Consider the following 16,062-nt stretch of genomic DNA (forward strand, 5'->3'; position numbering starts at 1 on the left):
ATGCTGGCCCCATCTTTCTATAATCGCTGCTTCTTCACTCAACAGGATGTTCCATACTGCAGAAAAGCAGAGTTGTGTTGATCAGCAGCAAATGGTTGTCATGAAAATTACTGTCTACTGTGGCCCATTTCTTTTCAGCCTGGCAGCAGCTTTGGAAAAACCTGTTTACAAGTCTCTGGCAGGCAGATGATGTTTTGCTTTGTTTTTTTTTAAAGAAGGTTGCTATTTCTTTCCTTTCTTTTTTCTCCTTTCTTTCACCAGTCACCTTTCTAACATGTTCCCTTTGTGTCCTTAAACTGCCAAAATGAATGATAACTGTTAATAATGACATAATAATACATACATTCACACATGAAGCTCTGACTCATTCATTTTACATTTAAACATACCCAAGTGCTGTTTATTCATGCAGTGATCCTCTCTGTAGTTCCCAAACTTCAATTCGAGTTTGGTTAATTAAAAGAGATTAGTGGCCTACAAAAATTATTCCTAGTTTCTTGAGCTTCTTACAAATGTGATTCAGCATATTTCTGACTGGAGAATAAAGAAGCTACCTGGTGAGATCCTGCTTATGATATTACATGGCTCTTCCTTCTTTGACAGGTTCTGCTTTTTGTGATAAATGGACTTATTCTCTCTCCTAAGACTTACCTTCAATATACCAGAATATCATCATAAACAATACAATAATCCATAACCTCCTTTTTATTTGCACCAATGCTGCAACTGGTGATTTTCCTAGTTTTAAAGAATCAGCAGAAAATTCAGAAAAGCTCTTACCAGTTAAACTTAACTCAGCTGAAAATTTACTGCATTTTCATTGGTGGCTGTTTCACCCTTTCCCCATGGATTAATTACACCTTCAGGTCAGTCTGTTTTATACCACAGAACTACTCCTGCACACCCAGAAAAAATTTAAAGGTAATGGCATAAGTGAAATAAGGTGGCATTCTAAACTACAATCATAGCAGGAAAAATTCAAAATTATGATCCATCTTACACAATTTACCTTCCTAAGGAATAAAATCAGAGGAAAGAGTTAAACAAAGTCTATTTTTTTTATTTGGGATACACCCTTGCACTTTCATGTTTGGCAGATAACAAGCTTTCTGTCAAAAATTATTTTATTTTTTACTGTATTTCCATCAATGGAAGCAGGAATGAGATGCACTGAGATCCTAAAACTCTCAGTATGCTTGGATTTCATTTCCAAACAGCTGGTAAATGATTCACTTTTTCTTTCCTGCTGCTTTATCCAATTTAAAATCTGCCTGAAAATGTTAATCATCTGAGCTGAGATAAAAACTGGAAAAAGCTGAAGTTGTCATTTATACTACAAATAAAAAGACCAACCATTTTTCAGGTGGACACAGGGCATTCTCTTGCATAGGGTCATGAAGCACTCTGCAACAGGTAATAAATTTTTCACAAGTCTTTGAATGAGGAGAAGAGCAAAGTTGCATTCTGCTTGGTGCAACAAAGTGCTGATGAAGTGCTGATTCAGTAGAGAGACCCTTATCACTCAATATATGGAAGTGATGAAAAGGATCTCTTGAAGTTATAGCACTACTTTGTTCTGTATTAACACTGAGTGATGAAGGACTTTGTTTCCCTGATATATTACTTAACTTAATTGGAAATGTACTCTCAACTATCTCATTACTTAATAATAGCTAAAAGTTTCATCTTCATGTACCTTCATCTTCAAAACCTTGGTAGTTAATTACTAGCTGTTCACTCAGTCTCATTAAATTAAGGATCCATCTGCATTGTATATAGTGCTTCATTCCTTTTCTCATACCATGGATTGTAAAAGCCAGAGAGCTACAGATTTTTATGCAGGCTAAAGGGATGAAACTCCTGGACAGCATACATAAAGCAGCTCTGGCCTAGAATAGCCTGTACCACAGCTGCTGGCCTGGATGTGCAAAAGAGTACAGGTGAATCATCCACCATTTCTGTGTGAGCAAATAAAATACATCTGTGTGGAGCAGAATTATAGGCTTTGTTGCTGAAAAACTCTAAGGTGTAAGATTTTTTTGTCTTTTTTTTAACCAAACAGGTAAAATATCTGAAAATCAGAATGTAGCAGTTTGCATACTTAACATCAGCTCCTAAAACTGTTAATCAACTGTTGCCGAGGTAGTTATTCCATTTTTTAAATTTCTGAGGCATGAGTAATTTTTTAACAGGGGCAATGTGAGCAGCTTTATGCTCAGGACTTGACCCAGATATATATGTATTTTTTAAATAAAATAGAATGTTTTATTTTTATGATCATATTTCTCATATAATGATGTTCTTACAATAGGGCTAGAATCTATATTGCGCTGTAGAGTTAAACATGTATGTTCAAGGAATATGATTTCAATGCAAATGCTGACATGATTAAATTGGCTATCTGCTTCTCTTTTGGATCAGCATTTCAATAGCTCCTTTGCATAGATATTATTTAATCCCCTGCAGCAAGAAAAATCAATAACAATTTAGACTAATATCATACCATGTCTTCAAACAATGCTGAAGCTCCCTACTGATTACATTTCTGCCAATTGCATAAGCTGCCAAAATGAGACTTGAGAGAGCATAAAAGACAGGTCAAAGAGTTCATTAGACATCTCTCCTTTTTTGAACACTCTTCCTGTTATCTCTTGTGACTTCAAAAGACAAATGCTAGAGCAGCTGATAAAACTACCTGGCTGAAGAAACTGCACAGATCAAGGATGCTCCAAATCAGTGGCAACAGGGAAAAAAATTATAGTGTTAGTCACCTGTATCCAGCTGCAAATTTTGTTCTGTAAAAGTGACCTTCTTCACCCCACTCTCTCACATGAGAATTCACAAGAACATTCCAGACCAAGCAGATAACAGGTTTTCAAAAAGCCTGACCACTCATCAGACACAAAAAATAGAGTTGCAGTGGCAAAATATTGCACACATTTAAATTAATAGAATCTATTTCCTGAACAAGTCATTTAGAAACTGCCATCTCTTTCAAGCCTTCATGACAGCTTAAGTCTGGATGTGGAGGAACTGAGTAAATTTTTGGATCATTGTGGAATTTGGAGGAACAACTGGATTGACTTCCTGCATGTTTGGGAATCTGTTTGAAAGTATCAGCCAACACCTGGAGAGGAAAATTGTGAAGATGCAGATAAGACCTGTGATAGGTGGAAGGAACTCCAGGAATAAAACTTATAGGTCTCATTTTTCACTATGTCTATCAGTCTGCCTCTTAGGACATTTTCCACCTGCACAGCAATTAAATGGTTCACAGCTGTCTGTGGCTCTAGGAGGGAGGGTTCTTTCTTTTTAGATGGAGTAAACCAAGAGCAGGACATGAGCAGCTGGGCAGGAAAAATCATCATTTCTTTAAAAGCTATAACTTCTGCTGCTGGTTTAGAAAGGGACTGCCTTCTGTTTTACAGAGTTGCATGGGGAAATAGATTTTTCTTAAATAGTAGTGTACAGATGCTGGAAACTCCTACTATTTTTAAAACCTGTTAGATATTTACCAATCTGTAGTATTCCGAAGGCTACTGGGAGTCAATCTCGAAGAAAAAAATTTCTTTGCCTTCGCACTAGCTTTGACTGACTTATCTGTCCAGAACATAATACTCCATGATATTTAAAATTATAAACATAGCATGTTTTTTTATAGTCTTTTGTGAGATGTTAAGAAAGAATAAGTTTGTGTGTGGTATTTCTGTGGTATAGAAGACATATTCTCCTGACATTATTGATGTATGGTGTCACAAGAAAAAATACCAAAGTAAAATCATATTAAGGTTGCTAAAATGCTTTCCACAATTCATACCAGCAATGAATGATAGTTTTTCTGTCATCTTTCTCCCCATGTGTGAAATGAGTCTCAGTGACTCCAGCTGCTTGTCTGCGACCATTTCTGCTGCTTTGTATGTAGGAGGTTGTAGAGTTGTGCTCTGGCAGCCTCTCCACAACATTACTCTGTCAAGTAAAACCAGAAGATTATCTGTTTGGATGTGGAGCTGTATTTTTCCAGCTCCTTTTCAAAATCAACAGGCTGGGGATGCTGTCCTAATTACAATTTATCAGACGAGTTTTGGAAAAATTCAGAGAGATTTGAGTTTCATGTTTTATGCTACCTAGTCCTGGATGTTGCATCAATGAGGAAAGTTTTCATGCATGAAAGTCATACCCTTTTATCTGGTTGCAAATTCCTTTGTGAAGCATATTTATTGCAATTGAGCAACAAACTTATGATGCTGTTGAAGACTGCAGTCACATGTCCAGCCAAAATAAGAGTAATATCTTTGTCCATTTCTTTCTTTCAAGCTGTTAATCATGCACCCTGTATTGGTGTAATATCTCATAAACTGTCAACACTAGCAGACAAATGTCAGAGCAGGTTGCTGGCAGACTAGAGCAGTCCAGCAAGTGTTATCTGCAAAAAAAGCATGACTTCATTTCTTCTCTTAGAGAAGGAAATAGTCCTCAATGGCACCTGCATGACAATTAAACTGACAGCACGTGACTCCTGACATAGGTCTGGTCAAGTGCTAAAATGCAGTTTTCCTGGGTCACTGTAGCACAAAACCTGTATGGCATTTGTACATTTACATTTGTTTAGTTAGTGTTTGCATATCCTAGTTGAGAACTGAAACAGTTCTGAGGTCTGTAAACTAAATGGAATTGTAAAATACTTAACTTCTTAGAAACTATTTTTGTTAGTATCTTCCATGGCATGAAATCAAAAGCACTAATGCATGCTGGGAGAATCCTACCACTAAGGTAAAGGTAATTGCTCTTGTGGCAATTTTTTTAATAAAGGACCTGAGTTTCATTCTCATAATACCATACTTTTGCAGCTGCACAGCCATGCAGTATGGGAAAAAAACAGCCTAGCCTAGCCAAATATTTTCTTCCATGTTTGTAAATGTAACTAAACAACACTTCACCCAAGACACTCAGGGCAATGAGACTACTTAAATATTTGGTTTAAAGCCATTTATTTGTTGAGAAACATTAGAAGTCAGTGGCCAAGAATGATGTTAACAATGAAGTCTATTGGGTGTTTTATATTTGTGGGCAATTTTTTTCATCTTCATGTGTTCCACAAACTTTGTGTATGCTGTCAAAGGCATACAGATATTCAGGGGCAAAGGACATGGCAAATGAAGACAAGGCAGCCAAAAAAAATATGCTAAAAAAAGGGGAATAGCCACAGTTTTTCTTGATGGTCCTAGTTTTAAGAATATTTAAAAAAATATTTTTTCACAATTGTCTTGCTGAGTTACTGAATTGGGCTCCATAGCTAGAAAAAATATTGAAGTGCTTACTACTGTTAAGTTCATCTTTTTTATCTGTGGTGTAAGAGAATAATTGAGGAAAAAAATATTTCCTACTGTTACAATCAGTAGAAAAAACCTGCAGTGACATCCTCATGATTTTTGATAGGCTATTTACATAACATTACTTTTTATTCCAAGTCAAGTTAAAGAAAGATGAAGCATTTTCCATGTTAATTCAAAGACTGAGCACCTTTAGGAGCCATTCCACAAAGAGACATTTTACGTAACAGCCCCAGAGCAGTACATGGGCTCAGAGTCAGTCTAGTATTCCACGTCATCTGCCAGACAGATAACTCAATGTATGGTATTTCCTCCTAATACACTCTCATTTTATTACTATGTTTAGCTCAGAGAGTTTTCTGAGACCAATATGGTTTAGGAATCCCACATAGTACAACCAGAAGGCAATTTTTCTATTTGGCATTCACATTGCCTGAGAACAAGTATGCTGGTTCTTTCTTTCAAAAAGAAAGCAAATGTATTTTTAGATTTAAAGAGAGAGCATGAAACAAGGCAGAGTAACATGGTTATTTGCTGTCTCTTAGGCCTCAGCTACCTGGATTCAATCTCCTCTACAACTCTTGTCCATAACAGTCAAGCCACAGGCTACACACTTTTCTAGGATAACTCCATGGTGAAAAAAATGCCATCACTATAATATTTAGGAGTGAAAAAGAAAGAAATAGAAATCAAGCATGGTACCAAAGCACAGTATTAGAGATAGCAACTTGAGAATCAGCAGCCCTGTGTTCCACTCCTGCTCCAGGAACTTCATGCTGTCTCGTGACTAATTCAAAGTACAACTCTCACCACTGCCTCCTGCAAGCACGATTTGTAACCAAGCAGCATCTGCTCGTGTACAGTTTGTGTAGGATCTGATCCACTAGGCATGCTTAGAGCACAGCTACTGCATCAGTCCCTGCAGGTGAGACAGGCAAAGGAATTCCTGCTTTGTGCTTCCCATAGGACCTGACTAGGAGGTAACTGGCATGTCCTATCAGTACTGAGCTGCTGAGGCACATGTCCAAGGTAGATCATTACTCAAATTTTCATTAATAAAAGCTTTTTTGCTCCTTTTTCTTCACTGAAGTATTACCTTCTTTTTATTAGCTTCTGAAGTATGAGCTTCTTTGCTATGTCCTTTGTCACATAAAAGATATAAGGCCAGTGGATGAAACCTATTAATGAATCACTGTGTTTGAGAAAGTAACCACATAGCTTAGACTTCATAGAGGGAACAATTTAACTCTGTTCTCCATCACAGCTCAAAGCAGCAGCTCAGCTTTTTTTCTGCAGGCAGCACCACCTGCTTGGACCACAGGCACTTACACCCAGGTGTGGTAGGCCCAAGACAGCTCTGTGCAGTACCAGAAAGCTGGACAGGCTGACAGCATTAAAGTCTAGCAATTTTTTTCTCTTCAGTTACTGATTCACTCTTGAAGAAGTGATAAATGTAACTATGGTTTTGCTCTTAAGCTGTGTGTACTGAAGAGTCAAGACATCCCTTATCTACACTTTTTAAAAATGAGACAGCAAAGTCCAGTGACAATGGAGTCTCAGCACTGATCACCTGACAAAGAAGTGAGGAAAACAACATCATGACTTCTCCAGTGAAAGTGCAGAGCTCTCTCTTTCTCTTTTCTTCAGAGTTGTGGGGATTAAAGTGATAAATGTCACAGAGGCTGGAGTGGTATACAGTGTTCCACTCACCCTAAAACTTCTGCTTGTACAAATGAATCAGAAACTTTCCTTAACAGTACTTTGCAATATTTGTCTTCATTGGAAGATGGCTTTTCTACAGGCTTTAATAATATTTTCTCTATGGATTTAGCTAGCCCTACTGTTTTGTAAGCTCTGCATGTCCTGCTGTGTGTTCACTTTTCCAGGTCACCTGCAACTGAAGAAACATGAAAGTGAACCTGGCCACTCCTGAGGCTCTCCTTCTCTCAACAAAATGCCACCAGATTCTTAACTCTTTCCTACTCTTTAAACTCTTTAAACATTACTAAGTTAATTCTTTATCAGACTGAATACTGACTTGCCCTTTGCAGACTTAAATGTTGGCTCAAGCTGAGACACTGTGCTGGAAAATATCTTAAAGACCAAGTATATTATGTCTGACTCTTCACCCATATCCCTTCTGATGCAAAGTTCACAAAGGCATTAACCAGGTTTGTTCACCTGGCCTGCCCTTTCACAAGAGTCCTCAGCAGGCCCAGCTTGAGGATGAGATCCGTATCTAATTTAGCAGAACATGACCTTTCGAAGCAGGCCAGAAGCCCAGTGGAGCATGTAAATGTGGAAATGGAGGAAAAGACTGATGCTAAAAAAAGTGGAAATGAAGGAAGCCCTGTATAAAACCTTTAGCTGAGCTCCATTACATTGCATGTTGGGATGGAAACCTAGTCTGGCATGAAATGATCAATGTACTGCTTAGTAATATAGCAAAAATACCAAGGATTTTTGGTCTGGGTAACATGAAAGCCATCATAAGGGTGGCCTGCTCAAATCGGTCATGAAGAGAACTATATTTATTTCAAGAAAACAAAAAACATTTCTCTACTAATTTCTATGTGAAAAAAGTAGGAAAAAAATCATACCCATTCACTTTTTAACCATATACTAAGTAGCATAAAATAATAATTTTAGTAGCGTACTGAAATAAGACCACAATTCCTTTGGCTATGCAGAGAAGGGGCTTATGCTCCTGATGAAATTATCAAGTCACGTGCTCAACTCTGGATCTGAGCAACACCATCACCTTTAGTGTTTCAGCAGGAGATGACTTCACTTACACCAACCAGTTGCACAAACGGGGAGACTGGGAGCTTCAGGTCATTTCTGTTATCCAGGCTTTGCAGTAGAGAACATTTCTCATGAATTAAATATTTCCAACTGTTTGACTGCTTTGCTGCCAGCCCTGCAGGAGACCAGCCCTCCAGTCCCAGGCTAGGTGCACAGGGAGGTCAGGTGGACACATGTGACCCCCCCTGCCCTTCATCCATGACCACAGACTGGCCTCCTGCCTTCCCCACCACCCCACCCCCTTCCCAGGATGTGGTTGCTATGTCAACACTCTCCTAGTGGCATCCACCCCTGGGAGAAAAAGGCTGAAGAGGTTGCCATGGAAACCCTGCTCCCCTGAAGCTTCAATAGGGCTGTTCTCTTCCATGCTTCTCTGCCCCCAAAATATCTTGCCATGAAGCTGAGCTGACCCCTGGAAACACCCTGCTCTCTCCCACCCCATATCCACAGCCGTGTCAGCCCCTGTTCCCACTGGGCTCACAGCAGCTTCAGCAGCCATGCAGGGCGGCCTGGTAGGAGACCTTTTACTGTCAGTGCTGCAGCTCCTGTCTGGTGACACAGCCCATCATCACACAGACTAACACAAGGGACATAGTTTCTCTTCTCAAGGAATGGTGGAAATAGGAAGTCACTGGTTGTGCTGGTGATTAAATTCCTCAGTGCATGGATGTGGGATGCACATCTACTTGGCAGCAGATATCCATTCTCAGGCCAGACTTGTATCATACAGAAAAAATCCAGTCAAAACCACCTTTTCACCTAGAAATACTTTCTGTATTATATTACTCTATTCACATTCCTGGAAACTTCAAAAGGTGTGAGTTTTTTCAGATGAGTCTCTTGTGGGAAGGAATTGTCTGAAGCAATTCAGTAGAAAGGCTATAGTTAGAAAGCGTGGAAAAAAATGTTCAAAACCCCAAATATCCCACGCAACATTAAAATACACAGAAGTACTTTTAGCACAGGCATCTGAACAGAAAACATAAAAGCTGTTGACTGCACCACTTAACAAAACCCAGTTAAAGAATCCCTGCTTATCCCCATAATATCTGAACAAAGTGATTTGTTTTAAAGGATCTCTGTCAGAGGGAAAATCTGGGGATGTGGGACAACAGGATTCTAGAGGAGTTTGCAGATATAGTGTAAAGAATCAAAATACTGAAAGTGCTCAGGATTTGATATTGTCAAGAGTTCATATGGATATTCTGAGACTACAAATGCCTGCTTTGCCCCTGACTGTATAATGAGCTCACCTACAGCTGGATCATCAAAGGGTCAGAGATGGGCTCTCCTCAGGGATAAGGAACTTTATATACATCTGCAGATGACCTCACATCAAATCACAGAATCATTTGGGTTGGAAAAAACTTAATAATGAAGTCCAGCTATTAATCTACCACTGCCAAGTCCAGCACTAAATCATGTCCCTAAGTGTCACATCTACACATCTTTTAAATACCTCCAGGGGTCACTGTAAAAATGTCCAGATGAAGACTTATGAGTTATATCTTCTAAGAGAGACATATTTCTATCTTACCATATCTTTTCAAAACTGCTGTTGTTCTTTATGTGGCATTACTATGCAGGTACTTGCCTGGAACATTCTTACAGAAGAGTATAAATCATCCTCTAATCTTACCCTAAAGGTCATTACTTCTTTTTTAATAGGATGGATTTCAATCATATTTCCCACCAGGATCAAGCATTTCCCAATCAGTCTCAAAGCCAAACTTCATGCTTTGCTGTCCACTCTGTTTACCATGTGTCATGAATAACCAGCTCACCATATGACATAAATATATGATTTTTTTCTTCACTAGACTTCAAACTTTAGCTCTGGGGAAAAATTTTTTTTGTGTAGAAACCTCAAATGATGATGTTCTCTCTATTATTGAATATATGTCTTTGATACAGCAGATGCTTAAGGTGAGAACATACAGTTATTTCTGGAAAGTGGTTATGTGGACCTGCCTGAGCAAAATTGATTAAATCCCCATTTACTTTCCTCATCAATTTTCTAAACTTGTCTATTTTTGGCCTTTAGAATGCCTAAAGCAGAGTGCTTAAATTTAATTATGTGCTGTATTAAAAACTTTGAAGTTTTCTTTCACCTGGTAATTCAATTTTTTCACTTTCTTCTGCCATAAAATAGGAGATCGTTATCACTTTTAAACCATTAATTATTTTACAGGTTTTAATTATGGACTTCTGTCATATATTTGCCTACATATCATCTTCTGATGTTATCAGATGGGTATATACCTCCCCTCAAGCTTTCTCTTCTTCCAGGAAAGCAACTCATGGAAACAGTGCCGGTCCTAGCTGTAACCCTTCTAGGAATAAAAAAAAACCAAAAAAGTTCACTGTAATCAAAATTGATTTCAGTCCATGAACTTTTTCGGAAGAAATTCCAGCCTACTGGAGATGGAAACAGCAAGATGACAGGGCCACTAGTTAAGGTATGTATTTCTTCAGATGGGTCCACTTATTTAGGTGATTCAGATTTCTTAGCTTGGTGTCACTGATGCTGCAGAAGGAGGGTTTTAGGAAGGAATGAGGCTAGAGAGGTGAAATGGTGTTACTGCATGTAGCAAAACAACATGGAACAGTAGTTTGGATAAAGATTAGAGAAGAACCCAGACATACTTCAGTTAACACTTCCTGACTCATAACTACTTCAAAAAACTGAGTTTTATCCGAGTAGGTAACTCAAGGACAAACCCTTCAATGAGTGGCTTGAAGGAAAGCAAGCTACTTGAGTGCTATGTGAGTTAAAGAGCAAAAATGAACCGATAATTTGTCTTGGAAATATTCATCCTCCACAAGAGTATCACTATTGACAAAAGGCTTTTATAATTTTGGTACAACATAGGGAATAAATAATATGCAGATGCAAGAGAATGTTAATCTATAGCCATTTCTATATGAAATTACTTGGCTTCAAAGTAAGAGTAACTTTCTGATTTCTTTTCGGTGCACAACAGTTGGTATATCAAATAACTTATGCTTTAAAATTGCATACATGCTTTTAAAGCAATGCTTTGAATCCAGACAGAGGTTAATTTAAGTGCCTGTCCTAATTCTGGACTATAACAGCCTTTAGGAAGAGCTTGATTGCATAGATGTTTCCCCCTTTGTTTTTTTTTTTACATTAATGATTTAAATATTTGTATAGCATAAACAGATAAATTACATATAAACTAACTAAATCTTTGAGAGATTTTTAATCTTTATTTTTCTGAGGGCTGTATTTTTGTACTGTCAGTGTGGCAGATACTTTTTAAAGTACAGTTATTCTGCTCCTTCTACTTAATCAATTGAAAACAGACATTAATGAAAGAGACCTCTGACTAAGATTTCATTCCTGTGAAATTTTCATGTGGGAAAACCATCATTGCTGCCATCCTGCATCTAATTTGATCTACTTTGCAGATAAAACACAATGGAATTTGCAAGTATACATATTTACATGTAGGGAACAGTAGATAACATCATAAAGTCATTAGCACTCGTATAATAGAAGAGGAAACATGACACGCCCTGTACAGTGGATCTGTATAGATCTCCAACAAAGACACAGTTAATTCCTCTATTATGTTTCTCTTCTGATCTTTGCATGGATAGCCCAACATACTCCTTTCTAGTCAGCAAATTTTAGGGCAATTTTCAAAGCAAATTTCACATTTACTCTGTAGTGGGGAGCCAGAGTGTATCAGAAAAACTATCAGCCCCTCTTTAACAACAGCAGCAAATAGAAAGTAATGGGAATGTGGCGGAATATTGAGAAACCATAAATGAAGGAGGCTTGGACGAAGTGACAGAATAACTTGGGTAGTTAAAAGGGACAGACAAGGGGCTTGCAGCCAGCAGGCCCACACCACTTACCTGAAATACTTTTGCCAAATTGTCAAAGAGGGCTTGACCAGCACTGACTTTATGCTTGACTCCCCTGACTGTGCCATTTTTGCTGAGGATGTTGACTCTCTTTGTACCAAACCCTTTCTCTTTAGCAGCTCTGACTAGAATGAGCAAATCATCCTGCTCGTTCTCGTTCTCATCGCACTCGGACCCTACGTGTCCGTTCTGCTGCCCCTCCACCTCGCTCAGCCGGCTGGTTTGCTCTGTCTCTGAGCTACTGGCATACTCAGAGTCCAGGGAGTCGGTGGCCTCCCCGTCGGCGTAGACCTCCTTCAGCACCCTCCCGCTGTGCGAGGACGCCACGCGGAACCGAACCTTCCTCGGGAGCCGCTCCCCATCCGCTTTCAGCTCGCTTTTGAACATCGCCTCTTCCACTGACACGAGCAGTTTGCATTGTTCCAGCGTGGTGCCCATTGCATTTGCCAGTTTGTCACACTTAACAACAATATCGGGGCTTTTTTCTGTTGACAGGGGTTCTCATATTAAACTAAAGAGGGCTCCCAGGAAGCTACGCTGCCCTTCTGCAGTGAATAATGGATGCGTTTGTGCTATGGTTACCTTTAAACTAAAACCCGTAAAACGATCTCATCAATTAACTATTAAAAAGCCATTGTGTACTTTTTAGCACTAAGGATGAAAGCAAGAAGGGGAGAAATTATATTCATTGATTAAAATAAAAATTGAAACCCACACATGATAAGTTAGATAACAGAAACTGTGAGTTTATAATAACGTAGGTTTTGTTTGCTGAGAAAGGCAGAAAGGAAGAGTTTGTCACAAGACGTAGTGGCAAAACTCTTCATATACATTATGCCTGAGGGGAAAATTGCAAAATTCAGCTCTGTAGTCAGTGACAGGTCCATTTCTTTCACCAAAACACTAAATTTCCCTACCAGTCAGACCTCATTCACTGAAATTTGTTTTTCATATAAGCTTACGGAGTCTCAGCAGGGAGCTCTGACTTGATATTTGTGATGCTGGCTTTTTCAGACTGGCAGAGGAGTGGAGAAACAATTAGTCACAATTTGTTGCACAGAGTAAAACAGTCTTATTAAATAAAACTGAGCCCCAGCTAGTATCAGACAGTAACTACAGCCTCCACTCAGCATTAGCAATTATCAAGGGACTGGGCCACAGGAATCTGGAAAAAAGAAATAGGAGACAGCTAATAAATTGGGGCAGCAGAAGCAAAGAATGAAAAGTGAGGTAATGTGGATACAACTAAAGGGGAAGCAAACTCCCTTATCCCAACAAATCACATGTAGAGGCTGACACAGTGTTGGGAACCCACCTGGCTCTAGATGTCAAAACAATAAACCCACACATTTCTGGCTACTCTACTCGATATCATGTAGTAACACCTTAGATCCCCAAGCTGGTTCTGAGTTTGTGTGATGATCCCAACTTACAGTGCTATTTCTGCTTTCTCTCCATTTAAAGGAAAAGGCAAAGCACTCCTTCAAGCAGCATCAAGAACTCCACATCCTCCTCAGTTTCCTGACAAAAGCTCCCTACACACTCAGTACACCATCATTTTCTCTCTAGACTCATGAATACTGAATAGCTTCCTGAAGCCTGTGACCCCTGTAAGCATTCAATGATGCTCAGCCAGCCCAGAGTGGTAGCACCTGGGGTCATGAACAGGCTGCACCAAGGGTCATACTTGATGCATGAAGCACCAAGTAAAAACACAGTTTCGGGGACTAAACTCTAAAATTACTTATTTTCCATCTACAAAATAAACTGACAAATTTTTAGTGGCATTTCATAGCTTCACTCTATTATCCACTACTATTATTCACATCGAAAAAAAAGTTATGTTATGAGTTAAACTGCATTGCTCTATTCATCCTTTAGAGAAGAAACCCAAGTCTGTACTAATATTGACTACCACCATAACACACCTTTGAGATTCATTTATGGGAGAGCTGAATCACACTGTAATTTTGCCTCTTGATCAGAAGGATTTTGATGATAGATGCACTTCATTATTACTAAAAACTGATTTCAAAACCTGCAGAAATGAACTTTTAAAATATTTTTAAATTGATTAATAACAGTTAAATAATGCTTTGCAATCAATTGCTAAAGATTAAGGAATGTGAGCTCCTATAACAAATACTTTGCATAACTCTTTTGTAATATTATCTCCTCCAATTTGTATTGTGTACTCTTTAAAACAGTTACAGGCAATGGAAATCTTGTACTGTTTATAATACGAAGGATTTAATACTACCTGAATGATTTAGGAAGTTAATGTAGCATTGAATAAATGCAGAATTAAATAGTAGCACATTTTAAAAACACTCAAAATCCTGTTAGCATCTTGTTCTCTGTTAGTAGGAAATTAGCTCATTTAGTTTCATGGCAATTCCATTATTCATTGGGAAATATTTTTGTGTCTGAAGAAAAATGAGAAATGAGAAACTGTAAGCTGTTTTCTCTGCAGAAAAATACTAAGGCCCAGTGGAGTGTGCCACTTGACAGGAGCATTTACACGCATAAGATTTCATCTTGATGTTCCAGCTGTGAGCTTCTCTGACCAGACATGACACTGGGGCTAAGTATCTATTGACAGCAGGAAACAAAGTACAGACTCTGAACTGGTTGTATGCAAGACATAAGACATTTGAGAGGACAAAGACCTGAAACACACATATTTGTACATTCTGCTGGGTTCACCTTCCCAACAAAGGCAGGAAGGATAGAATCTGGTTAACCTACTTATGTCCCTCCTGTAGAACAGAAATTGTAGTAAATGGTGACACTCGCTCCACTTACCCAGTTTGATGCTGCTAAATTTATCATTTTCTAACTTCTCTAGACAAACTTTTTTTAATTCAAAGGGTTATTTCATTTAATGAGAGTATCCATTCAGAACTAATGTGGTGGGGTTTAGCCATAATAACATATTTCTTACCTGTAATTATGACTCCTCATGAATCATTTGGCTATTTCTAGTTTTTGTTTCTGCTTGTTTTGGTCCTAATGTTCTGCCACTGATAAATTTGAAGCCAGGGGTTCCAGCAAGCATAACTCTGAATAAGAGATTTCTTCTGAATAGAAAAGCATTCTGTTAAAAAAAAAAAAAAAAAAGAACATATCACCACTGCCTCTTTTTTGATGCTGTCACTTTTCACAAGGAACTGTGAGAATCAATCCATTACTTTGATGTTGCTGTTAAATATTATGGTTTCTAGTAAATCCCTCACATTTTATCATGTTCAAATTTATCACTGAATTGAAATGAACAAATATGATGATGTTTCCACTAGTTATTGACTTCTGATACTTCTTGACACAGAGATTTGGTGCTCTTAAAATAGCAGAAAAATTAAACTCAAACCATGAAAATTAGACTTTTGGAAGAAGAGAAATGTAAAAAAAGAAATAAAATAGGCTGAACTCAACAAATGCCTTCTTCATTTCTGAATATGTGATAATTCTAACAGAGCTATTTACGCTACAACAAAGCGTTATAGTCTCTGTTTTGATACACAGTATAAGTGGGGCCATCTCCCCTTCCATATGTGCATGTTACTAAGTATATATAGCATATCTGTAGGCTGACTTGATACCATTCACACTGCTGACACTCATCATAAGACAGATGGCATGAATTCACAGTGCCGTGTCTTGTGATACTAATTTTTCTTCACCCTACAAAGTCTGTTTGCAACCATCTTGAACTTTATTACAGTGGTAATAATTAGAAGAATTCTGTAATCTCTTAATATTAATACAATTTACAGAGCATTCATCAGGACCCAGGTACTCATGAGTCCTGGATTTCCCATCTGTTGCTTGGGAGCAGGTATTCCAGTCTGTACAAGTGCATTTAGAAAGTTAAGTTTGTTTATTCTTGTACAAGCAAAATTTGTGAACATCCTCAGTGCTTTAGAGGTAACAAAAACAGATTATTTGAACGGCAATTGGTAAACATGTTTGCAGCTGAGACAGATTTAGTGCATTTTCCTCTTGCTCAGAGAAGGAATCTTCCCTTTTGCTA

General features: G+C 38.3%; 1 protein-coding gene across 1 annotated transcript in view; it reads right to left on the reverse strand.

Annotated features, from left to right (window-relative positions):
• GRXCR1 (glutaredoxin and cysteine rich domain containing 1) overlaps window positions 1-16,062 on the reverse strand; it is a 78,048-nt gene that overhangs the window by 24,211 nt on the left and 37,775 nt on the right. The window contains exons 2-5 of the mRNA XM_071743638.1: window positions 15,804-15,877; window positions 14,974-15,126; window positions 14,290-14,455; window positions 12,021-13,194 (exon numbers count right to left, since the gene is read on the reverse strand). Of these exons, the coding sequence (XP_071599739.1) occupies window positions 12,021-12,467 (447 nt within the window). The 5' untranslated portion in view covers window positions 12,468-13,194; window positions 14,290-14,455; window positions 14,974-15,126; window positions 15,804-15,877. The remainder of the gene's footprint in view (window positions 1-12,020; window positions 13,195-14,289; window positions 14,456-14,973; window positions 15,127-15,803; window positions 15,878-16,062) is intronic.

The sequence above is a fragment of the Heliangelus exortis genome, chromosome 4, assembly GCF_036169615.1.
Source record: "Heliangelus exortis chromosome 4, bHelExo1.hap1, whole genome shotgun sequence".
Classification (NCBI taxonomy): domain Eukaryota; kingdom Metazoa; phylum Chordata; class Aves; order Apodiformes; family Trochilidae; genus Heliangelus; species Heliangelus exortis.